This window comes from Papaver somniferum, chromosome 11, assembly GCF_003573695.1.
Source record: "Papaver somniferum cultivar HN1 chromosome 11, ASM357369v1, whole genome shotgun sequence".
NCBI lineage: Eukaryota > Viridiplantae > Streptophyta > Magnoliopsida > Ranunculales > Papaveraceae > Papaver > Papaver somniferum.
In genome coordinates this window covers 76,025,266-76,050,590 of record NC_039368.1, presented here as the reverse complement: position 1 = coordinate 76,050,590, position 25,325 = coordinate 76,025,266, and the positions used below count along the sequence as shown (strand labels likewise).

The window sequence follows — 25,325 nt, the reverse complement described above, 5'->3', positions numbered from 1 at the left end:
TTTGAAAAGGGAATGTATTCAGGTCAACTTCGTTGTATTATCAAGTGGAGCAAAGGGAGCATGATTTATAAAGGGGATACCAGTTCTACTAAGTGCTGATACGGTTTCATATAGGACAAAAAGATCCCATCGATCCTGGCCGTTGAATTGATGAAATGATATCAACACTTTGGTAGGACTGATATCCCCTTTATAAATCGTGAAAGGGAGAGAGAGTTTCTTCGTAAACTACCAACTCACACTACATCCAATTGACCAATTCTGTCCTTTTTATCACTCAACAGAACGTCTTTCAAAATCATTCTGTACTACTACGGCAGTAGTTGATTGGACATGTGGGTCGCACCCTCCACACACATGGCAGTAGTAGATTGGTTTTATAATATGGTTAAACCTCAGGCATCAACCAGTACAGTACTTATTACATCTCTCTTTTACATACTAGGTGAAGAAGGTTTTATAAGTCGCTCTCTCCTCTGCCTGTCATAAAAACTCCTCAAAGAACGCATTCAAGAACAGTATCAAAAATTCTTTCATACTACAATCAGCAGAAGAACACTAACCACTATAGTATTCTCTCATGGAAAAGGACATTCAATCAGAAACAACTTTCTTTTCTGAATTTTCAGTATACCTGGAGACAATAATTCAAGTACTCAACAATTTGAAGGATGATAACACCATCAACGACATGACTCCAGTTTGTAAAATAGTAGAATTGCTTGGGAAAGAGGTTGAAAAATCTTTACTTTAATCAATAATTCAAATGAAATCATGAAGACGACAACGAAACAAATTGAAGAACAAATACTACATCTTGTAAGAAATTTTACCAGAGAAGTAATCACCTACACAAACCAAACTAACAGATATGGAGGTGTGAACAATGTGTAAAGGAAAGTCATGCCGTTTCACTGTCTTTAACCTCTGTTGTATTCTGATGGCAGTTCAACTGCATTTGCCGGAGCTCCCAAATTGAACAAATCTATCGGCTGACTAAAAATTCTGAAGGATAATATGCTGAAATCTATGTTTTAGTATAACACCACAAGTTCAAGGCTTATATGCACCTCAAGGCCGACAATAGTTCAATACTACTGGCTAAGACTCACAGTAGAGATATGAGATTGTTCCCCTGCATAACTGGTAGAACTATATCAAAGCAGAGTCATGACCATAGTAAAATTGCATTACTTAGTTTCAACTCATTAGCTCCCTAGTCCTCTAACTAGCATGTGCAATAATCGGAAACTCAGAACAAACAACACAGGCTTCATAACCATATGATTCTAAACCCTGTTAACACAATGTAAATACATGAACGTGGGTTCAGTTCGGTAGTCCTTTATGAAACATTTCAGAAAACGCAGATAAGAGGCTTCTTGTTGTTTAAAAACTGTGTCTGACAGACGACTTGGAACTAGGTGTCCTTAGACAGATGATGGACTGAATTTGTTGTCACATCTAACCTGGATTACGTTATAAAAATACGCAAAACAAGAAACTTTCAGGCCTAGGTGAAAACAATATACTGACGCCAATATGGCTTCACAAAATAACTGACACGTAATGCCAGAGAGTATCAGGCCTAGGTAAAAAGAGATACTATACAAACTGACGCCATTGACTCCATCAAAAATTCTACAAGCTAACAAGGAATGCTCATGTATCACCTATTAAAAGAGACCCAGTTTTCAAATCAAAAGATGGTACCTTTGTGAATAGTTCATCTTCTGGAATATACTGTCGAGTGAATAAAACTTATACCAACCTGCTCATCTTCAGTTCATTGAATATCGATAAACTGACAATGATCTAGGATCAAGCTCCCAGCATCCACGCAACTGCCCACACCTTGCTCCTGACAATATGAAACTAGGAATTTGATGAGAGAATCTATACAATTCGAGCCACGGTATAGCCGCAGTGGAATCAAGTCCCTCTTTTTCTTTAGCTTTGAATATCGTCTTAAAACCAGCAACTCTTTGTATAACCGATACAATTATCCAATGAACATCAACCACCTCTAAAATTTCAACAATGTCGTACTCGCATTTCTTCAAGTCTGAGCACGTCAAGTCAGAGCGAAATTTACGGTATAGTGCCCACACTTCCCCTGCCTTTGGATAGATTGTGTACACGTTATTGACAGCTGGTACCTTACTTAACTGATGAGAGAAAGAAATGGAATCTTTGAAGACAACAAGTTCACTAGATGTGACCTTAAATGTTCCACAGCTTACTGGCATTTCCTTGTCAACCCATGGGATAATACTTCTTGGCGGATCGCAAGATTTAAGCAACTTTACAACCAGTTTAAAACCAGGAAATGATTTAAAACTCTCTATTTGAGCATAGGTTTTGGGCAGCTTATCCATTTTGCAATACAGAGCCCATATCTGACCAGTCTTAAACATTTCACAGGATCGCACTACATCAAAGTTGCAGAATTTTGTGACAGGCATTTTAATAGTCTTCAAAGAAGAAGGTGAAGAGGGGATGTCCTCGCCCACATTTCCAGGTATCGAAATGACACCATCTAGACTCATTTTCATAGTGGGAGCAACAACATATTCATCACCATTTGGAACACTAGTAGACTTACTCTTATCCAGAGGTTGATCAGAAGCTGCCAATGATCTAATATCGAGCTCCCAGCAGCCACGCAATTTGCCATACCTTGCTCCTGATATCATGAAACTAGGAACTTGATGAGAGAATCTATACAATTCAATCCACGGAATAGCCGCAGTGGAATCAAGTCCCTCTGTTTGTTTAGCTTTGAATATCGTCTTAAAACCAGCAACTCTTTCCAAAACTGATACTATTATCCAATGAACATCAACCACCTCTAAAATTTCAACGATGTCGTACTCGCATTTTTTCAAGTCTGAGCACGTCAGGTCAGAGCGAAATTTACTGTATACTGCCCACACTTCCCCTGCCCTTGGAAGTATTGTGTACACGTTATTAGCAGTTGGTACCCCACTTACCTGATGAGAGAAAGAAATGGAATCATAAAAGAAAACAACTTCACTAGATGTGACCTTAAATGTTCCACAGCTTACTGGCATTTCCTTGTCAACCCATGGAATAATACGTCTTGGAGGATCGCAAGATTTGAGCCACTTTGCATACAGCTTAAAAACAGGAAAGGACTCAACGCACTCTATCTGAACATAGGTTTTGGGAAACTTATCCAATTTGTAATACAGAGCCCATACCTGACCCGTCTTAAATTTTTCACAGGATCGCTCTTCGTCAAAGTTGCAAAATTCCGTGTCTAGCAATTCAAAAAATTTCAAAGAAAGTGAAGAGGGGATGACCTCGTCCACACTGCCAGGTATGGCATTCATACCATCTGGGCTCATTTCCTTAGCGTGAGCAGCAACAATTTTCCCGCCATCTGAAACACTGGTAGCCTTACTCTTATTCTGAGGTTGACGAGAAGCTTCTGCTGCCCGGTTTTCTTCATTTGGGTTCTTATAGCATCCATCTGACATCCTAGAAGACTTATTTCCACCTCGGGAACTCCCATCCAAGGTAATCTCTGTATCAGGGTTTTTTCTTTTCTTCAGCACAGGATGCTTATACTTTGATACAGATATTGACGAACCATTATTATTACCATCAACAACTTCAGCTTTCCTATCAATGAACTCAGACACTTCTTTAAGGTTACTGAGCAGGCAGCACGGATCAAGTTCAAAATAACCTTCAGGGACGTCTTTTCGTTCTTTACCGTTCGTTCTATTTGAAGGAACCCTGTGAGAGAATCTTAACATTTGATTGGATGGTATCTGAAAGGAAGCCATGCCATTGTTATTGGTTGGCTTAAACAGGCATACAAAACCTTTTAACTTAACCAAATAGGCAACCAAAATGCCTGATTTTTTACTGTAATCTGACAGGACAACAACAAATTCATACTCGTACTCTCTGTGATTGTTCGGATCAGAGCTCCATTTAATGTTCCAGTTCTTGTAGAGGGCCCAAGTTTCCCCTTTGCGGGGATAGATGTCGCAATTCCCACTGACGCTTTTGTTCTTAAAAACCTTATGGGAGAATGAACTCACATCTGTAATTGTATCGGTCTTCTGATTCTTCCCGTATCTGAACTTCCCACAAGCAACAGGTAACCCACTTGTCTTCCAAGCAGTCTCATTTATATCCCCAGCAATAAACTCCAACCATGTGACATCTACCTTGAAAGGTGAATACACTTTATTGATACAAACATATTTTTTGGGCATATGATCTAAATCGACATAAATGGCCCACTTCTGACCAACTTCAAAGGATGCTTTAGTCTTATTCCTGAAGTTATAAAACTCTGGATTGGGAACTTTACGGACCACCAATTCAGGTTCTCGTTTAGGAGTAGTAATAGATGGTGTTGAACCAGCAGAGTTAGCAGCTGGGCCAGCTAGCGAAGAAAAGAGACCCTGGGCAGGAGAAGCAGGTGTCGTGGTGAAGGCTTTTGATACCAAACCAGCAGCTACGGGCTTTGTAGGTGCAGGGCTAGAGAGTACGCCAGTCGTTACTGGACCTGTAGTAGTAGCAGGGGTAGCAGTTGCCATCCTTGCTGACAGAACTGGACCCTTGGTGGACATAGGCTTTGCGGGTGCAGGTCTAGAGACTGCGGCAGGCGATACTGCATTTGTAGTAGTAGCAGGGATAGCAGTTGCCATCCTTGCTGACAGAACTGGACCCTTGGTGGACATAGGCTTTGCGGATGCAGGTCTAGAGACTGCAGCAGTCGATACTGCATTTGTAGTAGTAGCAGGGGTAGCAGTTGCTGTACTTGCTGACAGAACTGGACCCTTGGTGGTGATTGTTGATGCTGAGACTTTAGGCTTTGCGGGTGCAGGGCTAGAGACTGCGCCAGCTGATACTGCTTTTGTAGTAGTAGCAGGGGTAGCAGTTGCTATACTTGCCGACACAACTGGGCTCTTGGTGGTGATTGTTGATGCTGAGACTATACGCTTTGCGGGTGCAGGGCTGGAGACTGCGCCAGTCGATACTGCATTTGTAGTAGTAGCAGGGGTAGCAGTCGCTGCACTTGCTGACAGAACTGGAACCGTGGTGGTGACTCTTGATGCTGAGATCACAGGCTTTGCGGGTGCAGGGCTAGTGATTGCGCCAGTCGATACTGCTTTTGTAGTAGTAGCAGTTGCTGCACTTGCTGACAGAACTGGACCTATGGTGGTGACTGTTGATGCTGAGAACATAGGCTTTGCAGGTGCAGGGCTAGAGAGTACACCAGTCGATACTGCATTTGTAGTAGTAGCAGCAGATGCTGGTTTAAATCCAAGTGGGGGAGTTCCAACGGAAAAAGTTGCCAAGGTGGTTGTTGACGAAGAGGTTGCAGCAGGTGCCACTGATGCAGGAGAAGTCGTCTGTGTAAAGCTAGCAGTGGTATAGGACAATGCTGAACCAGTTCCAAATGGAACTGTTGACTTGCTAATGGGTGAAGAAGAAGAGGCAGCAGTTGACATGCTAGAAAAAGGAGCAGCAGTAGATGTTCTCGAAGCAGCAGATGAAGGTGTTACCAACAAATTTGAAGTCGTGAATCCTGGAGAAGCAGTAATAGTAGTTGAAGGAGCAGCAGCAGCAGCAGTGGGAGCTCCAAACGAGGGCATAGTAAAAGCTGGTGTAGCATTTGACACAGCTGACGAAGTAGAGGGAGCTGCTCCAAACGAAGGAACAGAAAACATTGGTGCTCCAGATGTTGAACCAGATAATGAAGAACCACCAGGTGCTACTGTCTTGCGAATCCCAAATGCAGGTGTAGTGGTGGTAGATGCAGAACTGACTCCAAAGCTAGGAGTTGAAGTAGAAACACCAAATAATTGTGTGGGAGGTTGTTGAGATCCTCCTCCTGATGAAAGACTTGTTGAAGGTCCAGCAGATGAACCAAATGCTGCTTTGGTTCCAAAGGGTAATCCAGTCGAAGGGGTAGATGAAAATTGTGAGGAAGACGAAATGGAGGTGGCAGTTCCGAATGAAAATGTAGAAGAAGATAATGACGATGATTGAGTCTGTGATGAAGTCGTCATTGAAAAATCTGTGCCGAACAATTTACGGAATTAGGGTTTATCAAGCAAAGGAAAAACCCTTGAAATTGGAAATAAAAAACAAAGAAGAGTAAAATCAAACTACTGAAATCAAAATTAAACACTAAATTGATGATGAAAATAAGAAGTAAACTTACATATTAAATCTCCATGAATTGATTGATAAACCGCTGCTCAAATTTTGAATCGGAAAGAACCCAGAAGAGAGTTCATGAGTAAGGGTTTTGCGAGTTGCAGAAGATTTTATGCTTTTGAAGGTCTTCAGGTTTTAACCGCAGTTTGAAAAGCGGACTTGGACACAGAGTTCACGGGCTAAGGCCCACCGTGACGGTTTTTCACGCATTTTAACGGCACGATTGATAAAAAGGATACCCCAGAAATTTTTCATGTTCTTTGAAAACTTCTGGAGCTTGTATAGACAGATAATGCACAGGATGTGTGTAAGGTCAGAGATATCATAAGTAGTAGTTTTTAAGAATCAAGCATATTCTTGATTAACAAACTAAAACTGAAATATTTCCATTCCGTATCGAAATTACAACCAACAGCCAGACTGTAGCATCATTTTGTCAGATAAAAATGAAAACTTGAAAAGTAAACTGAAAAGAGCTAAACAAAATAAATCCCCTCCAGCTTTAGGACCCCAAGCAGTCATATCCCTCCACCAAGTTCCACTTGATTAACTTCCTCAATCTTAGGTCCTGCACTACTACCAGCACCTCCCATTTAAGGATCATCCTCATCCATGCCACCGAAACCACCCATGTCAGGACCAGCACCACCTTGATACATCCCAGCAACAATTGGGTATCAAGCCACTGAATAGCAGCTTCATTTTTCTTCTTGTCAGCTGGTGTTAACTTCCCAGCAAACTTTTCATCCTTGGTGGTATTCCTCATATTCTCCAAAGCATTCTTCGACTCAAACTTTCTGCTCGTGTTGTTCATCTTCAGTCTTGTACTTCTCGGCTTCTTGCACCATCTTCTCAATCTCCTCCCTGGACAAGTTTTCTTTATCATTAGTGATTGTGACATTGTTCTTCATTTAGAATACCATTTGCATCAATGTCAAAGCAAACGGTAATCTGAGGAACATCACTAGGGGCAGGTGGAATCCAGACAGCTCGAAACCAAGCAAGTTTTGTATCCTTGGTTCTAGCTCTATCTCCCTCACACACCTGATTGATATTCTAGGCTGGTTGTTGGAGTAGGTGGAGAAAACTTGCTCCTCTTCGGTGGGAATACTGGTGTTTGGTGCAATTGATGTAGTCAGTACCCCTCCAGCTGTCTCGAGCCCAAGGGAGAGAGGAGTAACGTCCAACAGCAACAATTGATCCAAGTTCTGATTAGTTTCACCACTCAAAATCGCAGCCTGCATAGCCGCTCCATAAGCCACAGCTTCATCGGGGTTAATACTGTTGCAGAATTTTTTCCCATCAAAGAACTCCTGCAACAATTGCTGCACTTCAGGAATCCTAGTTGATCCACCGACCAGAACAACATCATGAACACTGTTCCTGTCCATCTTAGCATCCCTCAACCACTTCTCATCTCTTCGAATCTAGCACGAGTATCAGATGTGTAAAAATCAACACCTCCATACAAAGAATCAATCTCAATCGTGGTCTGAGCAGTGGATGAAAGAGTCCTCTTCCCTCTCTCACATGATGTCCTCAACCTTCCTAATGTCCTAGAATTTCCACTCATGTTCTTATTCATCCTCTTAAACTCTTGCACGAAATGATTCACCATCCTGTTACCGAAAACTTCTCCTCCTAGATGGGTATCTACAGCGAAAATACCCTCTTCAATAGGCAGTAAGGAAAAACAAAAGTACCACCACCAAGATAGAAAATTAGAACATTCTTCTGCCCGGTACTCCACGCCTTCTTATCAAGACCATCATAAGCAATTGCCGCAGCAGATGGTTCATTGATGATTCTCATGACTTTAAGACCAGCAGTGACGCCAGCATCCTTTGTAGCTTGACGCTGCTAATAATATGCAGGGAAAGTAACAACAGCATTCTTTACAGAAGAACCAAGGTAAGCTTCTATAATCTCTAATCATAGATGATATTTCTTCAGATGAAAATTGTTTCTGTATGTGACAGTAATCATAGGTTTTTCACCTGGTCCAGCAATAACCTTGAAAGGCCATAACTTCATCTCAGCTTGAACTGATGGATCTGAAACCTTCAACCAATCAAACGCTTTGCATCCACAATTTTTAGAAACAAGAGTAATTCAGGACAAGCACTAACAAATACAAGAATGGGAATAGTAATTCAAAATCAATAACAACAAATTGGTGGCAAACTGACAACTCCTTTTGTTAGGTGTTTCAACACAAATTGACTCATCTGAGTTTAATAAAGCCTGAGATAATGTTGGCATTCTGTGCAAATCAAGCCAACTTATTGGGGTCTGATTGGATAAAATTGACTCAGTATACAAATGCAACAAGGCCAACAGCAACAATAGATGCGTAAACAAAACTGAAACAAAATGTTTAAAATTTAGTAAAACATTTTACAATAACAAAGAAATCTCTATATAAACTCAGAAAACTTGGCAGCAGCTACTTGGTAAACTATGGGTGCGCAGCAATAGCATTGACATACTTAATGGAATTATGAGATTATAAAAAGTCAATTTGACTTTCAACTGCAGGGGAAAATTATCCTAAGAGACATTTCCGTAAACAATATCCAACTATCTCCGATGCTGGACAGCAGGACCAAGGGTGTGACTTAAGTAACATACTATCTTCAAATTTTAACAAAGAAGACAGTATTTCAACCTTACAAATAACAACGGGAATGGCCATAATTCTACTTGATAGACTATACCCCTTCTAACACTGACATACACAGATAACGTATGATATTGTAAACAAGTTAACAAGACTTGTAACTGCAGAGGAAGACAATCCAACGAGAGCTTCCATTGAGAAAATCTAACTATATCTAATGCTGGATAGCAGTGGTGTGAGTTCAGTAACCTAGTATCTCCAAATTCCGACAAACAAGACAAACAGTTCACAAAAGGAATGACAATCAGAAATTCTACCTGTCGAGTAAGTTCTTCGTGTAAAGTAAGCCCCACACCTCCAATTATTCGCACGCTTGCACTTAACTCCTTCAGTTCATTATCTTTCTGCCTAGAAATATCAGCTGGCCAAAAAGCAACCAATAAGAGTCAAGTATGTATCTTGGTACATTTGTTGGACCACTGAGAAATAACAGAGAGGGAGATTACTTTATGAGGAGCATCTGTCAATCTGACTAAGATGATGAAATCATTATTATCTTGTGCTGCATATGAGCTGGATTTTACTGCCTGGTAAGGATCATTAGGGACCCTCATTAGCTCCTGAAGCATACCGTTCGCACTTCTAGCTTTTCCAGCTTTTTTCATGACACACACCTAAAATTTAATATCAGGCAGCTTTCTTTAAACTAAAATAATGACTGTAGGACCTTGAGTGTTTCTAATAAAAAGTCTCCATCGGATGAATTCTTGCAATATACCTGAATGCGAGCAGTGCTGGTCCATCTTCTACGTTTCTCAAGCTCCACTTCGTCAACGCCATACCAGGGAGGCTCTCTAGCTTCCAAAGCAATGTCCAACTCATCCACCTTCCTATCAAGAAATTAAAGGTTCAGCAGATACAAAGAGGGTATGAAATATCAAGAATATGCTACTCCCTGTAAAAGTATAGGTGGAAATTTTCAAAGGATATAACAGCCATCTTTGGGTCATAAAAGACCAGAGGTGCATTTAGCTTATACTGTCAACAATGAAATTACTCAAGTCTCCACAATGAAAGTTCAAGTGTCTTCTCTGAATTCATTGTTAGAGTAATTGGGAATGGCCAATTATACATCTTTTTGACTAGAATGTATTTGTTAAAAGCAATTACAGTGAAACTTAAGAAGATCCATATACTTACATAAGCATATGATAATGCAATCTTCTTTAAAACACTTTTATTCACTCCTCCTTTCCTCATCTTTGTTGATGATAATCAATCAGATCAAAAAACCCTAAATCTCTCCTTCAGGGAAGAATGAATATGGATTTCAGATCTGAAAACGTGTTTGTGGAAATTCTTAAGAGAGAGGGTCTGAAGTTATTATAGATGGGGTTTTGATTTTCTAAGTCCGTGGGATTAGATGAAGAGGAAACTGGGAGTGAAACGTGTGTATTCCTCCTATAATGTATTAGGAAATATTCATCTAAGAAAGTATTTGTCAAACTGATTGTAATACCTGCCAGTGAATGCTTTCACACCCAGTTTGTAGCTCTTTCGTCAGAGATGGACGTGCTATCCAGTGTTTGAAGGGACATTCTCCCATTGCCCATTGGTGAAAACTGAAATGTAGATTGTAGTTTATCAAACAAAATATCTTAAAATATTCAGTTACAGGTACCCCAAAGGGCAAATCCTCAAACAATCCAAAATATAAAACACATGCAAGAGAATACCAACAAAGTTCTTAAGAACTTGGGCATCAATCCATCATAACGGATACCATATGATGCCAGCACTCCTATTATGTGATGTATACTATGCAAGGACTCTTATGCAGTAGGTTCCATGTAAAGAGTAATGATCATAGTAAATTGTTACACATCCATTACTTAGTTTCAACTCAGTAGCTCTCGAGTTCTTTAACTAGCAAGTGGAATGATCGAAAAATCATAATGAGCAACACCGGCTTCATAACCGTATGATCCCTAAAGCCTGTCAACACAATGTAAATACATAAAGGTGGGTTCATTTCAGTGGTCCTTCATGAAACTTTTCAGAAAACACAGATAAGAGGTTCTTATAGTTTGAAACTGAGTCTCCTTAGTCAGATGATGGACTGATTTTGTTGTCCAATATGACCTGGAATATTTTATAAAGATATATACCAAACAAGAATACTATAAGGACAACTAGGTAAAAAGAGATAGTACTATATACTGACGCCAATACAACTTCACATAATAAACACGTAATGTCAGAGTACATCTCTATTAAGCTCCACAAAACACAACCACTTTCACGCCTAGGTAAAAAGCGATGCTATACTAACTGACGCCATCGACTACATCCAAAATTCTACAAGCTAACAAGGAAAGCTCATATAATACCTATTAAAAATAACCAGTTTTCACAAAAAAAAACAATACCTTTATGAATGGTTCAACTTCCGGAGTAGACTGTCGTACTGGATAAAGCCTATACCACGCTGCTCATCTTCACTTCGTCGAATATCAATAATCTGCCAATGATCTAGGATCGAGCTCCCAGCATCCACGCAACTGCCCAAACCTTGCACCAGACAATATGAAACTAGGAACTTGATGAGAGAATCTATACAATTCAAGCACCGGTATAGCCACAGTGGAATCAAGTCCCTCTTTTTCTTTAGCTTTGAATATCGTCTTAAAACCAGCAACTCTTTGTAAAACCGATACGATTATCCAATGAACATCAACCACCTCTAAAATTTCAACAAAGTCGTACTCGCATTTCTTCAAGTCCGAGCACATCAAGTCAGAGCGAAATGTACCATACACTGCCCACACTTCCCCTACCCTAGGATGGATTGTGTACGCGTTGTTAACAGCTGGTATCTCACTTAACTGATGAGAGAAAGAAATGGAATTATTAAAGACAACAACTTCACTGGATGCAACCTTAAATGTTCCACAGCTTACGTGCATTTCCCTGTCAACCCATGGAATAATACATCTTGGAGGATCGCAAGGTTTAAGCCACTTTACGGACAGTTCAAAAACAGGAAATGGTTTAATACTTTCTATCAAAGCATAATTTTTGGGCAACTTATCCAATTTGCAATACAGAGCCCATACCTGACCAGTCTTAAACATTTCACGTGATTGCACTAGATCGAAGTTGCAGAATTTTGTGTCAGGCATTTCAAAATTCTTCAAAGAAGAAGGTGAAGAGGAGATGTCCTCATCCACATTGCCAAGTACAGCAATGACTCCATCTAGACACATTTTCTTAGTGAGAGCAACAACATTTTTCTCACTTTCTGAAACACTGGTAGCCTTACTCTTATCCAGAGGTCGTTCAGAAGCTGCCAATGATCTAGGATCAAGCTCCCAGCAACCACGCAATTTTCCATACCTTGCTCCTGATATCATGAAAGTAGGAACTTGATGAGAGAATCTGTACAATTCAATCCATGGAACAGCCGCAGTGGAATTAAGTCCCTCTTTTTATTTAGCTTTAAATACCGTCTTAAAACCAGCAACTCTTTCCAAAACCGAAACAATTATCCAATGAACATCAACCACCTCTAATATTTCAACAATGTCGTACTCGCATTTCTTCAAGTCCGAGCACATCAAGTCAGAGCAAAATTTACTATATAGCGCCCACACTTCCCCTGCTCTTGGGAGTATCGTGTATATGTTATTAACAGTTGGTACCCCAGTTAACTGATGAGAGAAAGAAATGGAATCACTAAAGACAACAACTTCGCTAGATGTGACCTTAAATGTTCCGCAGCTTACTGGCATTTCCTTGTCAACCCATGGAAAAATACGTCTCGGTGGATCGCAAGGTTTAAGCCATTTTACAGACAGTTTAAAAACGGGAAATGATGTAACACTCTCTATCTGAGCATAGCTTATGGGCAGCTTATCCAATTTGCAATAAAGAGCCCATATCTGGCTGATCTTAAATTTTTCACAAGATCGCTCTCTTTCAAAGTTGCAGAATTCCGTGTCTGGCATTTCAAAAATCCTCAACGAAGAAGGTGAAGAGGGGATGTCCTCGTCACTGTCAGGTATCGTAATCACCCCATCTGGATTAATTTCCTTAGCGCAAGCAGCTGCAATTTTCTCGCTGACTGAAACACTGGTAGCCTTACTCTTATCCGTTTGATTATAAGCTTCTGCTGCCCGCTTTTCTTCATCTGGATTCTTATAGCATCCGTTTGGCATCCTAGAAAACTTATTTGCACCGGGGGAACTTACATCCAAGGTACTCTGTGAATCAGGATATTTTCTCTTCTTCTGCATAGGATGCTTATCTTTTGATACGGACATCAACGAACCATTAATATTACAATCAACTGTTTCAGCTTCCACATCAATTACCCCAGACACTTCTTCAATGTTACTAGGCAGGGAAGAAGTATCAAGTTCAAAATAACCTTCAGGAACATCTTCTCGTTCTCTACCGTTTGTTCTAAATGAAGGAACCCTGTGAGATAATCTTAAGATTTCATTGGGTGGTACCTGAAAGAAAATCATGCCATTGGGCTTAAACAGGCATGCAAAACCTTTTAACTTAACCAAATGGGTCACCACAATGCCATATTTGTTGGTGTAATCTGTCAGGACTTCAACAAATTCATACTCGTACTCTCTGTGATTGTCCGGATTAGAGCTCCATTTAATGTTCCAGTTCTTGTAGAGGGCCCAAGTTTCACCTTTCTGGGGATAGATGTTGCAATCCTCATTAACATATTTTTCCCTGATCATATGGGAGAATGAACTCATATCTTTAATTGTATCAGTCTTCTGACTCTTGTTGTATCTGAACTTCCCACAAGCAACAGGCAACCCACTTCTCTTCCAAGCAGTCTCATCTACGTCCTCAGCAATAAACTCCAACCATGTGACATCCACCTTGAAAGGTGAATACACTTCATTGATCCGAACATATTTTCTAGGCATAGAATCTAAATCGCCAAAAATGGCCCACATCTGATTAACTTTAAAGGATGCTTCACTCTTATTCCAGCCGAAGTTATAAAAATAACGATAGGCAACTTTAAGGACTTCAGTTTCTCGTTTAGAAGTAGTAATAGATGGTGCGGAACCAGCAGAGATAGCAGCTTGCGAAGAAAAAAGACCCTGAGCAGGGATAGCAGGTGTCATGACTGTTGATGCGGAACCAGTAGTTCCTCCCAAACCTAAGAACACCGGGTTCGCAGGTGCAGGCCTAGAGAGTAGGCCAGTTGTTACTGGACTTGTAGTAGTAGCAGGGGTAGCAGTTGTTGTACTGTTTGACAAAACTGGACCTGTGGTGGTGACTATTGATGCTGAGGACATAGGCTTTGCGGGTGCAGGGCTAGAGACTGCGGCAGTACATAGGGCATTTGTAGTAGTAGCAGGGGTAACAGTTGCTGTACTTGCTGGCAGAACTGGACCTGTGGTGGTGACTGTTGATGCTGAGAACATAGGCTTTGCAAGTGCAGGGCTAGAGAGTGCGCCAGCCGAAACTGCATTTGTAGTAGCAGCAGCAGATGCTGGTTTAGATCCAAATGGGGAAGAGGATGTAGTTTGGAAGGAAAAATTTGACGAGGTGGTCGTTGACGAAGAGGTTGCAGCAGGTGCCACTGATGCAGGAGTTTTCGTCTGTGTAATTGAGGCAGCAGCAGCAGTGGGAGCTCCAAACGAGGGCATAGTAAAATCTCGTGCAGCATTTGACACAGCTGACGAAGTAGAGGGAGCTGATCCAAATGAAGGAACAGAGAACGTTGGTACTGCATTAGACACAGATGGGGCTGAAAATGTTGTACCAGGCAATGAAGAACCACCGCCTGCAGGTGCTGCTGTTTTGGGAAACCCCAATGCAGGTGTAGTGGTGATAGATGAAGAAGTGACTCCAAAACTAGAAAAACCAAATAAATTGTTTGATGGTGTGGAAGGTTGTTGAGATCCTAAGGAGAACAGATTTGTTGAAGGTCCAGCAGATGAACCAAATGCTGCTGTAATACAAAAAGATAATCCAGTGGAAGAAGGGGTAGATGAAAATTGTGAGGAAGAAGAGGAAGAGGAGGTGGCTGTTCCGAATGAAAATGTAGAAGGGGATGTAGAAGGAGATAATGACGATGATTGAGTTTGTGATGAAGTTTTCATTGCAAAATCTGTGCCGAACAATTTTAAGGAATTAGGGTTTATCAATCAAAGGAAAAATCTTGAAATTAGGAGTATTAAACTACTCAAAGCGAAATTAATGAAATTGAAACCCTAAAACAATGATGAAGAAGAATTAAACTTACAGATTAAATCTCCATGTATCGATTGAGAAATTGCTGTTGGAATTTTGATCGAATTTTTGAATCGTCAAGAACCCAAAGAGAGTGTATGATGAGCAGGGGGTTTTACGAGTTGGAGAAAACTTCTATGCTTTTAGCGACTTCGACATGAGTCACGTGCTAAGGCCCGACCGTGACGGTATTTCACGCATTTTCGCGGCACGATTGGTAAAAGGGTACCAAACATCTTCAAAAAATCTGTAAAGATACGTTCCAACCAACATCTTCAAAAATTCTGTAAATGTATTAAAATATTTAAACCGTTCAAAATTTGAATCTGATACACAAACTAAAAATTTAAATAGTTCAATATTTGAAACTGAAATACAAACAATAACAGCACCAAACTGATTCACCACCATCACCACTTCACGACTACCTTCACATAATCAGCTGCTTGCGTCCATCGCTATCTGTCCCAACATCAGCTAATTCACAACATGAACTTCGAATCTGTTCTATGTCCAGGTTTTTCCCCATGATGGCGCCACCGTAACTTACTTTGCAGGTCACTTTATCACCTACAGAAATTGTGCCAGTCTCTCCACCAAAGGAACCACTATGAATGACAAACCCACCAAAAACTTGAACATTACAGACTTGAAATGACCCGAAGGAGCACAGAATAGACGAGGTGAATAAGTTAGGCAGGAGAAATATCTCTATTTTCCAATGCACGGTCAGATTAAAGCAAGCTGATTGATAAAAACTGAGAATTTGAAAATTCATCTTGCCTACATGAAATGGATAATCCCTTGATACTACTACCTCCATCATTTAAAATTTTCCCAAGCAACTCAATAATACTAAATCTATGGACATCATGTAATTTGTGAATAAAACGAAGAAACACCACAGGATGAAACTGCCTAAGTCTACCAACCTTATGCCAAATAAAACGAAGAACCACACAGCGTGAAGATGCCTAATTCTACCCATTTTATACCAAATAAATTTGTAGTTGTCAGCTGTCGGAGACACCACCTCTTTTGTAATTCTGAAGTGGCATCAACATTCATGAGTCACTAACTAGAGGAATTTGATTATCAAATCCAGACTGATCTAAACCTCCATCTACCAAAGAAGTCCAGAAACAGTTAAGACATGCCTTCAGTAGGATTCCATTAGCAATCAAAATAAACCGTCGCCACCTTAGTTTAGCTTTCTAGTCCTCTAACTCTAACAAGCAAGCCCAATATTAAAATATCAGAATGAGCATCACTGGCTACATAACCATGATTCTAAAGCCTGTTGACACGATGTCACATAAATGTGGGTTCAGTTCAAGTAGTCCTTTGTGAATATTTCAGAAACCGCAGATGAGATGTTTTTTGTTGTTTGATAACTCTGTGTCTGACAGCTGACTTGGAATGGAGTCTCCTTTAGTCTTAGTCAGATGTTGTACTGATTTTGTTGTCACCTGGATTATATTATGTCAGAGTCAACAGGCCTGGTTAAACAACAGTACTGCTCATTTAACTCAGTTGGCATCAAATTAACAAAATGCAACGCATCAACTAATAAAAAAAAATTCGGGTAAACCAACGCAACCAGTGTTCAGACAGTGAAAAAACCACAGCTAGCCCTGCTAAGGAAATGAGTCCAGATGGTGTGATTATCATACCTGGCAGTGTGGAGGAGGACATCCCCTCTTCACCTTCTTCTTCAAATGTTTGCCAGACACGAAATTATGCAACTTCAAGCTGTGAAAAGTTTCAGCTTCCATAAATGAACCTACCTTGGTGTATTTACATTATGTTGACGAAAACAGGTGTATCCCTAGCTTAGTTGCTTATCTGGAGGGGTCTGCGGTTGTAGTTCATTTGTTGTTCAGTACCAAATTTCACAATCAAAATTACAGATACTTATCTTTCAAAAAATATAATTACTGATTCATAAACAAAAATTCCATAGTATAAAACTTTGAATCCAAACCCCAGTTTCATCCAAAGTAACATTAAAAATATAGAATTACTGAGCAATATTTCGTATGTCAAAGATTTTAAAGTGTTTTACTGATGCATAGTTAGATTAAGATGATCTTATATTTTTGTCACTATTCCATTTAAGACCATATGGAAACAAATTAGATGTTAATGTGTTTTAATTGAATGTTTCATTACATTAAAAACTACACACCTCCATAAAAAAAATGAGCACATTTCAAGAGATGTAATTTTATCATCTATCAATTTGATTTTTAACCGTTAGGTAATTAACGATCCAAATTAAGAAATCTGAGAGACCCATAAGATACATCTTTTAATATTGGGCTTGGTGCAGATTTGGGGTCATGTTCAGAACAGGAACATTTTCAAGGAAAATTGGTACAATGGAGCAAAGTTCAGGAGAAGCTTACAATTGGCATCTTCCGTGGTTGATATACATGAAGACTAGGAAGATTGGATCAGATGACTGACCTGCACTTGGATCTAGCAAAAGATTGGTTCACTTGCATTAAACAACTCAAGCTTCAGTGACAAACTTCACATTTGCAGTGTAAGCTCAACATTCATTTATGCATTATTCTCAAATTCAATGTAACAAACCACTTCCCTGTTAGCCTTCGAAAACACAAGAGACAGTTTCCTGTGTGTAGTTCATCAATTCAAAATGCAATCAAATGTTTCTTTTGATTTGTCGCCACCTTGTCGATTAATCCACATCACCCATGGTCCATTAATGGTCAGCTGCAATTTCAACTCTTGAGATTGAGCTGTAGTCCAGTATTAGGACGGGTATAGCTCAAAGTAGAGCAGCGTAATGTGTAAAACGTGCTGGCCCGACACAGCCCAGCCCACGAAGTCACATATTTAGCGTGCTGCGTGTTGGGATGGGCTGTGCCAGAGATTCAGTTGTGTTGTGCTGTGCTGTGTTAAATGGCGTGCCATGCTGTGCTGTGCCAGAAAAATAAACGTGATGTGTCTTGCCGTGCTAGCACACTTATTTTATGTTTTCCACAATAAATATTTTTGAGATATTTTAGTTAGTACATGTATTATTACAGGAATAAATTAGCATAACAAAAATAAAATGTCAGAAATTGGCTAAAACAATAATTCTTTTGTGAAATATGTATCAAATGTGATGTATTGTGTAGTATTTTACGCATGACGTGGCGTGCTTTCTTCGCGTGTCGTGCTGTGCTGTGCCGCATGCTAACACGTGTCGCGTGCTTTGCTGTGCCGCTGTGCCTATTTGTCTGGCACAACACAACACAACACATTAAACAAACGTGTTGTGCCCGTGCTGGGCCGGTCACATGCTGTGCTCGAATTTCAACGTGCTGACCCATCCCAATTTACACCTCAAGACCCAAGGTGGTTTTTAAGGCTGCCAACGGGTACCCGATTACCCGGAACCGAATCAGACCCGGATATATCGATCTTAATCTCAACCGTTAACTTTGAACCCAATTCGAGATAGCAAACCTCACGATCTATCGATATTAATTTCAACCGTTAACTTTGAACGATTGATATTCAAAGGGGTAGATGATGGCTTTATACATCTTGAATTGCGTTCATTTTTTTTTTTGTAGAAATATAGAGTCTTATAAGAGGAACATATAATCAAAATATTAGGCTTAAATTCGTTTCCGTTTGGATTTGGCGGAGAAAATGGCGCAAATCATGTCTGACCTTGTCCATCTAAATGTGTCCATGGATCCTCCCTCATCAAAAAATATAGTTAAATTTAGAGGACCAATGAATAAATAGCGCTAAGGGTGCACACGGTACAGTGCGGCTCATTCTTGCCGAGACCGAGTACGTGTACCTCCCTAGCCTCGGTTCCTATTTTTTGGACAGGTACTTGTACCCTGTACCTCGGTTCCGGTACTATTCGGGACCAGTACGGTACCAGGTACGGTTCCGTTACTAGTCTCGGTCCTTAATTTTTCCAGACAAATTTTTTCCTGTTAAGAACCTGTTTTACGGAGCAACAATATATTAAGAAATGTCTCAAAGCACAATACATAAATATTAAAAACTAACAACAAGTAATAATAATATTAATACCAGCAAAGAAAAGTCTCAAACACCAAGTTTTGAAAAACTGAAAAAGTAACAAGTAGCAAAAGAGTCAAAGACTGACAGACACAGTCACTCGCACACACAACTAAACAGTAGTCTTAACAAGTAGCAAAAGAGTCAAAGTAACAAGTAGCAGTAGCACAGAATGGACAGCGGTGGTAAAAATGTAACAAGTAGCACTTGTGGCAATGGAAAATACAAAGTCTTGAAAATCTATTCCATGGAAGCAGCACTTGTGGTGGCATTATTGTTGATATGACCAAGTAACGCTGCAAAAACAAGCAATAGCAGTTAGTAACCATTAGTCTATGTCTATTACTGCCAAAAACAAGTAATAATGTAATATGTATATGTTAGTATGTTACCTTCTTCAATTTCAACATTGTCATCTGGTATGTATCAACATTGTCATCTGTTTAGGTAAACATCCTGAATTGCAAAACTAATCACTGAGAATGCCAATGTAGATTAGGTTGGACTAACACAGATACCTCTGTATTGTTGAACTTGGTAAAATAGATTCACATACAAGAGAAATTAGATGACAGGGAACTACATACAGATCAAATTAATGCACATTTCAACCAAATATTCGACATAAATAACATAGAACTTTGCCTATTGCTAACCCCTTTTGTATATGCTATCACTACACCATATTTCCAAAATAGCAATGCAGTTGCAAAAATTACTTGCAACAGCAGAAATCCGTTGCGAAATGTGGCGTTGCATATTATTTGCAACAGCTCGGGAGCCGTTGCGAATTTATTTCGCAACGTTTTCTGGTTCACCCAAGGTTCTTTTTCCCTGGCTTTGCAACGGTTTTGGCTGTGGCGCAACATGAAAAAAACGTCAAGTCAACTAGTCATTGACTCAGTCAAGAGTTTCCTGTAATGTTTTCAGGCCAAATCCAGGCTACTGAGAGACACATTGAATGCGCACTAAACAACAAAGTCTTCCACTTGAACAATTTATTCAGGCCAATAACATACAATCAATATACCTAATGAAGTTCAGTTTCTAAACTCATAAACTTTAGCATGCGCAGAATCCTTTCCAAATGCTTCAATCAATGCATCTGTGTTTGCTGGGGGAGTACCCCGCATCTTGCAAATCTTTGATCAGTTTTTGCTTCTTCTGAATCTCAGCCTGCGGTACCGAGTATAAAATTTTGGATTCATAAATCGCGATAAATAGTATATGTATAATTTCAGAAATTATACAAATGGAAAATAAGCTGACTTACAAAGTATGGTTCTGCACTAGGTAAAATTCCCCCACCCTCTTGTGCATCAGCATCTTCGTCATTGTCCTCTGCAGCTATGAAGTGCACATTGAACAAAGAAGCCTCCCATCTAAACAGTATATTCAAGCGATTTTCAGGGTAACCATATAACAATAACTATTAATTTTCACAGGATTTCATACTTCAATGTTTGCGTAGTGAAAAGGTTCAGTAGACATCTACAGATTCATTTGCTTATGAGGATACAACTCCACTACTTTTGAACATAAGTTGTTGTGTTTTTTGAACAACTGATGAGGTTCAGTAGACAGCTATAGATTTAGCATAGCCCTACATAGGCTATAAGCCACCATCAATAAACAACATAAAATGTTGGGTTTTCTTTAACGGACACCACAAAAGCTTTTAATCATTCTACGACATAATACCACAAACTTAAACGAAATGTCTTCTTTACTCACTTTTGCTCAGTTGCACATTATCGCACTTTACCCTCCAAGACATCTAAGCATCACTCCCCACACTTGCAGCCTTCAAGTTGCCATGCTTTAAGTTCCTTGTACACTTCCAAGTATGCTCCTTCTCCAAACTCCTAGAAAAACACAACTGAAAGATAGTCATCATGTATACATTGTGAACACAACCATAAGGTGACCTTTCAAGTTTCTATTTTGTAGTTTCGAAAGCATGTTCACAGTGTTCATTTCTAATAGAAGTATACAATATATCCTTAATTATGAAGTTAACACAAGTAATCTAACAAACAAAAATTTACTTAGCAGGTTCTTCAAAGGGTTACTTACACTCACCACTGAATTTCACAAAGTCCAATAAGTGAGACATAAGGTAAACATAGTGCGAACACCGTACACTACAACAAAATTGAGTATTACATTTATTACACTCAGTTCGCAGTACCACATTTATCACACTCAGTTCGCAATAACGAAGTTCAGATTCCCACAACTTTAACACATAACACAGAATTCTGAAGGCCAATTCAACTTATAATTCATAGACATTAGACAACCTTGAAGGAAAAAGTATCCCCATAAGTCATCTCATTAATTATTACCTGAAGCAGAATGCGTACTTGTTCCAGCTCAAACTCCTACAAGAATAACATAATCTAAATTAGGAAAATAAAATAAATAGTAAAAGTAAATGAATATAGAATAGTGATACGAAAAAGAAATATTTTTTTTTTGTGTTGCTGGTGAGGGTGGGGGAAAGAGATACAAAAATGAAACAGTAACCTGCCACTGGAGAGCCTCTTTTAAATGAGACACAAGTGTCGTTCTAGATGATTCAGCAGATGTCATCCGTTCAATGCACAAAATCAGGATGATTTAGAAACAAACTATCAATGGATCCTGATCAAATGGCAGGTATATCCGCAAACATCTTCCATCTTCCAAGATACTAACATTAAGACTTTGAAGTTAAAAATAAAAAACCAAAATCAATTGTAATCCTACTTCTCCGTAAACAATATTGTGGCTCGTATCATATATTAGGAAGATAAACTCAACATACCTTGAATTAGGGCACATCCAATCACCATCTCTTCCGCTACCACTACCTCCATCATCTCCCGGTTCTCCCCCACCAAGACACCCTTCCCAATCTCCTCCTCCTTGGTATCCACCACCACCACATGCAAAACATGTTACTTTGTTACTAAGAAATCTCTTGTTTCTTTTTGATCTCCCCCACCTTGATATCCATCACCAAGACACCCTCCCTGATCTCCTCCTCCGTGGTATCTACCACCACCACCTGCCAAACAATCTACAATACTTATGTTTCTTTATTACTAGAAATCTCTTGTTTCTTTATTACTAAAAAAGCAAAGAGAAGCTTATCGGTTCATTATGGGTCGCCAAGCGATGTTCGAACTCCTCCCTAACCTCGCCAAGCAATGATTCCATCAGCTGTATGAGCAGATAATAGTGTTATCTGTCAAGTAAGAACCAACAGAGAGTTACTGGGATCAATGGATGGATGGTTGAATTTAAAAACATGATAACTGCCAGTCAAGCTGGAGCACCTATACCATTAAATGTTGTGTCATCTTTCAAACAATAATCAATCGAAGTATAGTAATCAAAAATGTAATTAACAAGACTAAGATGTACAACTCAAATACATCTCCACGAGCACTGCCAGACTAAGATGTACAACTGAAATGATAATTACAAAGGAACTCTGGAAAATCATGAGGTTTGTAACTATGGAAAATCATGAGGAGGCACCAGCAGGACATGAGATGTGCCTTCTTAGAGAAGGTGAACAGGTTCTACAAACTGAGCATTTCCAGTATTTCTCACGTACATCTCCATGAACATAAACAAATCTACAAGCAAGAGCCTGTGCCGAAGCCAAATAAACTGACCTCAAGTGTAATAGGGGTATGATCGATACTCAATCTTATGATAAAATAAATCCTAGCATGTATTGAACCACCTCATAGCTTAAAATATATGAAGATTTTTTGTTTTTGGTAGGCCCGGAAGTGGAACTTGTTATTCAAATCTGTTGGTGTGTCCCATTCAATGACAAAAACACTACAAGCAAGCAAACAAAAGATGTGTTAATCAAAAATTGTAGTATAACGAATCTGAAATATACGTAGTTGATGAACTCCTATTTCTATATACCTCAAACTGCGGGTTTGGTGTTTAGATTAATCAACTTCTATACTATTATAAGTAAATCCATTGCTGAGCTAAGTATACACACCCATTCATACAAATTTCTGGAATTAACAACTGCAAACAACAATCAATTGAACCATCAATCTCAAACAAAAAAAAAATCCCATTTGATAAATCCCTAAAATTCACACCAGCATCAATCAAAGCAAAAACAAAATTAGGGTTTCCCTTACCAACAACATACAAACGAAGAGGTATAATCTTGAGTTTCGGTACAATTACTAATTGCTTTAGACAACACACAATTACTCTCGAATATTGTTGGTGCTCCTCATTGAATGTTCTTCATCGATTCACAACAAATCCTCAAGAACTGATCTGCTGATGGATTTTGTTAATGATGAGCATCGAGAAGAGCTGATGAATCTTCGTTTTCAGCTGGTGTTGATGAGGAGAATAGAGAAGAGCTGATGTTATTGATTGATTTTTTCGATGGATCTTCAATTTCGTTTGTGTTTATGAAGAGAATAGAGATGAGGCCAAATGAGAGAGAGAGGGAGGCGCTGGTCCTGGTAGATAAAGAAGAAGATAAGGTAGGGTTGGATTTTGGATATATGACAAGGAAAAGGGTGGAATAATCTTTCTCATGTAAAACGATTTTACATATCTGGGCTAAAATATAAGACTAGTGTTCCCACCCACGCAACCGGCTCACACGCGTATAATGTTGGTGTTACCTTGCACACAAGCAGGACGCACATGTGTTATGGTCATCCGTTGCGGATCGCAACACCGCTAAAAAATTCGCAACTGCGTAAGAGCTGTTTCAAAATTCTGTTGCTAATCGGGAAAAATGGTGTAGTGTATTGCTACCCCATGTCTCATCCATCAGTCACCCAATTCAGTTTTGGCTTTTGGGAGAACCCATATTAAAGAACCCCAATCTACCAAAAAAGATTCATCTGACAATGTAACAATAACAAAGACAAAAGCATCAATCACATGCACAGATTTGAGAGATTGAGCTTTGACTCAGTACCAATAAATTGAACCCTAAAAGCATCAATTCAGCAAAATCACAACATGCAAAAATCTTTAAGATTTCATTACCTCCATCAATCATAACCTATATGCTTGAATCAACTAATGAGAGAAGGTTACAGAGATGATAAGAGGTTTACCGTTTACCTTTTTGGATTCTCAGTACAACATCAAAAAAGAGGTTGTTGATCTTTCCTCTTCTAATACTGCAAATCATCAAAAACCACAAACAACCCATGATTAATAATCTAAAATATTGAAGTGGGTTTTGATTAATTTACAATATTTACCTAACAAGCACACCATTGATGGACTCAAATTTGAAATTTTTTCTCCTTCTTCTTCTAGATCGAGAGGTGGTGCAAGTGTAACTGGTGGTGTAAGTGTATCTGGTGTTCGTGGACTTGAAGTATAATGGAGAAGAGAAGAAAACTTTTCCATGTAAATCTAATGGAGTTCTTCCTTCTCAAAGAGAGAGAAGACGCATAAAAGAAAGAAAAGAAAATGAGAAACCCTATCCTTATTGTTCTATACATACCACCCTTAAATCTAACGGCTATTATTAGTTTATTACCCTAAATCTAATGGCTATTACTACTTGGTACATTCGGTCCGGGACGGTAAGGGACTTGGATAGGACCGTGTGCCTGTACCTCCCTAGCCTCGGTTCCTATTTTTTGGACCGGTACCTGTACTACCTTCCTCGATTCCGTACAAAACAGGTACGGTTCCACCGGTTCCGGGCCGGTCCAGGTTTTCGGCTCGGTTCCTGTGCACCCTTATGTAGCGCCCCCTAATCTAGCAGCTGACTAATCCAAGAAATTAACTAAATAAGAAGCACTAAAAATCTAAATCATTTACTTAAACATTCAATTAAGAAATCTGCTACAAAACTTAACCCAAAACTAGCCCCGATCTGAAATATATACATATACAAGAACTCCTCTCAAATGATACATATAAAATAGTCATATGGTTTACAAATGGAATATACAACATAATAAACATATTAGAAGTTAACCAACTAACAGACTCAACTCCTCGAAGCTTTCGCTGCGCAACTCTGATCTGTCTCTCAAACTGAAAGTGGGAAAGGGTGAGCACATCATCCCTAAAAGGGGTGCCCAGCAGGAATAACATTCAACTTTAAAGAAATCAAGAGAAAGATTTGGAAAACAATACATATTTTCCAAAA

At 39.4% G+C, this 25,325-nt stretch overlaps 3 protein-coding genes and 1 long non-coding RNA gene across 18 annotated transcripts; all 4 read right to left on the bottom strand.

The window, feature by feature from the left end:
- Positions 1-743: 743 nt before the first annotated feature.
- Positions 744-12,314, bottom strand: LOC113322219. 10 transcript variants are annotated; one of them, XR_003347085.1, is made up of 7 exons: positions 11,260-12,314; positions 10,350-10,452; positions 9,609-9,716; positions 9,337-9,504; positions 6,215-9,251; positions 1,714-6,067; positions 744-1,143 (listed from the first exon to the last, which is right to left on the bottom strand). XR_003347085.1 is itself a non-coding variant. In XM_026570275.1 (7 exons), exons 6-7 carry the CDS (start codon positions 6,057-6,059, stop codon positions 1,782-1,784), a joined length of 4,047 nt encoding a protein of 1,348 aa, XP_026426060.1. In that variant the 5' UTR covers positions 6,060-6,067; positions 6,215-9,251; positions 9,337-9,504; positions 9,609-9,716; positions 10,350-10,452; positions 11,260-12,314; the 3' UTR covers positions 1,533-1,781. The 10 variants fall into 10 exon arrangements, 9 of the variants coding, with proteins under 9 accessions (XP_026426060.1, XP_026426055.1, XP_026426057.1 ...); XM_026570275.1 differs by lacking the exon at positions 744-1,143 and having other exon boundaries at positions 1,533-2,993; positions 3,225-6,067; XM_026570270.1 differs by lacking the exon at positions 744-1,143 and having other exon boundaries at positions 1,533-6,067; positions 6,215-8,288; positions 9,148-9,251.
- LOC113324587 (probable mediator of RNA polymerase II transcription subunit 37c) lies at positions 6,713-7,601 on the bottom strand. The gene is made up of 2 exons (XM_026572897.1): positions 7,255-7,601; positions 6,713-7,115 (listed from the first exon to the last, which is right to left on the bottom strand). The coding sequence occupies exons 1-2, from the start codon at positions 7,599-7,601 to the stop codon at positions 6,713-6,715; spliced, it is 750 nt and encodes a 249-aa protein (XP_026428682.1).
- Positions 12,315-12,318: 4 nt separating the features above from the next.
- LOC113324586 lies at positions 12,319-13,989 on the bottom strand. The gene has a single exon (XM_026572896.1). It carries the CDS (start codon positions 13,987-13,989, stop codon positions 12,319-12,321), a length of 1,671 nt encoding a protein of 556 aa, XP_026428681.1.
- Positions 13,990-19,252: 5,263 nt separating this feature from the next.
- Positions 19,253-23,646, bottom strand: LOC113321436. 6 transcript variants are annotated; one of them, XR_003346652.1, is made up of 11 exons: positions 23,323-23,646; positions 23,093-23,203; positions 22,828-22,999; positions 21,969-22,391; positions 21,689-21,854; positions 21,508-21,543; positions 20,894-21,024; positions 20,433-20,541; positions 20,190-20,335; positions 19,552-19,615; positions 19,253-19,455 (listed from the first exon to the last, which is right to left on the bottom strand). It is a non-coding gene; the product is annotated as an uncharacterized LOC113321436 (long non-coding RNA). The 6 variants fall into 6 exon arrangements; XR_003346651.1 differs by lacking the exons at positions 19,253-19,455; positions 19,552-19,615 and having other exon boundaries at positions 19,694-20,335; positions 21,689-21,866; XR_003346655.1 differs by lacking the exons at positions 19,253-19,455; positions 19,552-19,615 and having other exon boundaries at positions 19,694-20,335; positions 20,894-21,038.
- Positions 23,647-25,325: the final 1,679 nt, after the last annotated feature.

Excerpts from the sequence above, each read along its gene's own strand:
- LOC113322219 (XM_026570269.1), bottom strand. The coding sequence starts at position 6,059 with ATGACGACTTCATCACAGACTCAATCATCGTCATTATCTTCTTCTACA.
- LOC113324587 (XM_026572897.1), bottom strand. The coding sequence starts at position 7,601 with ATGGACAGGAACAGTGTTCATGATGTTGTTCTGGTCGGTGGATCAACT. Across the intron at positions 7,116-7,254 it reads CAGCCTAGAATATCAATCAG|AACAATGTCACAATCACTAA; the intron begins GTGTGTGAGGGA and ends TTCTAAATGAAG.
- LOC113324586 (XM_026572896.1), bottom strand. The coding sequence starts at position 13,989 with ATGACACCTGCTATCCCTGCTCAGGGTCTTTTTTCTTCGCAAGCTGCT.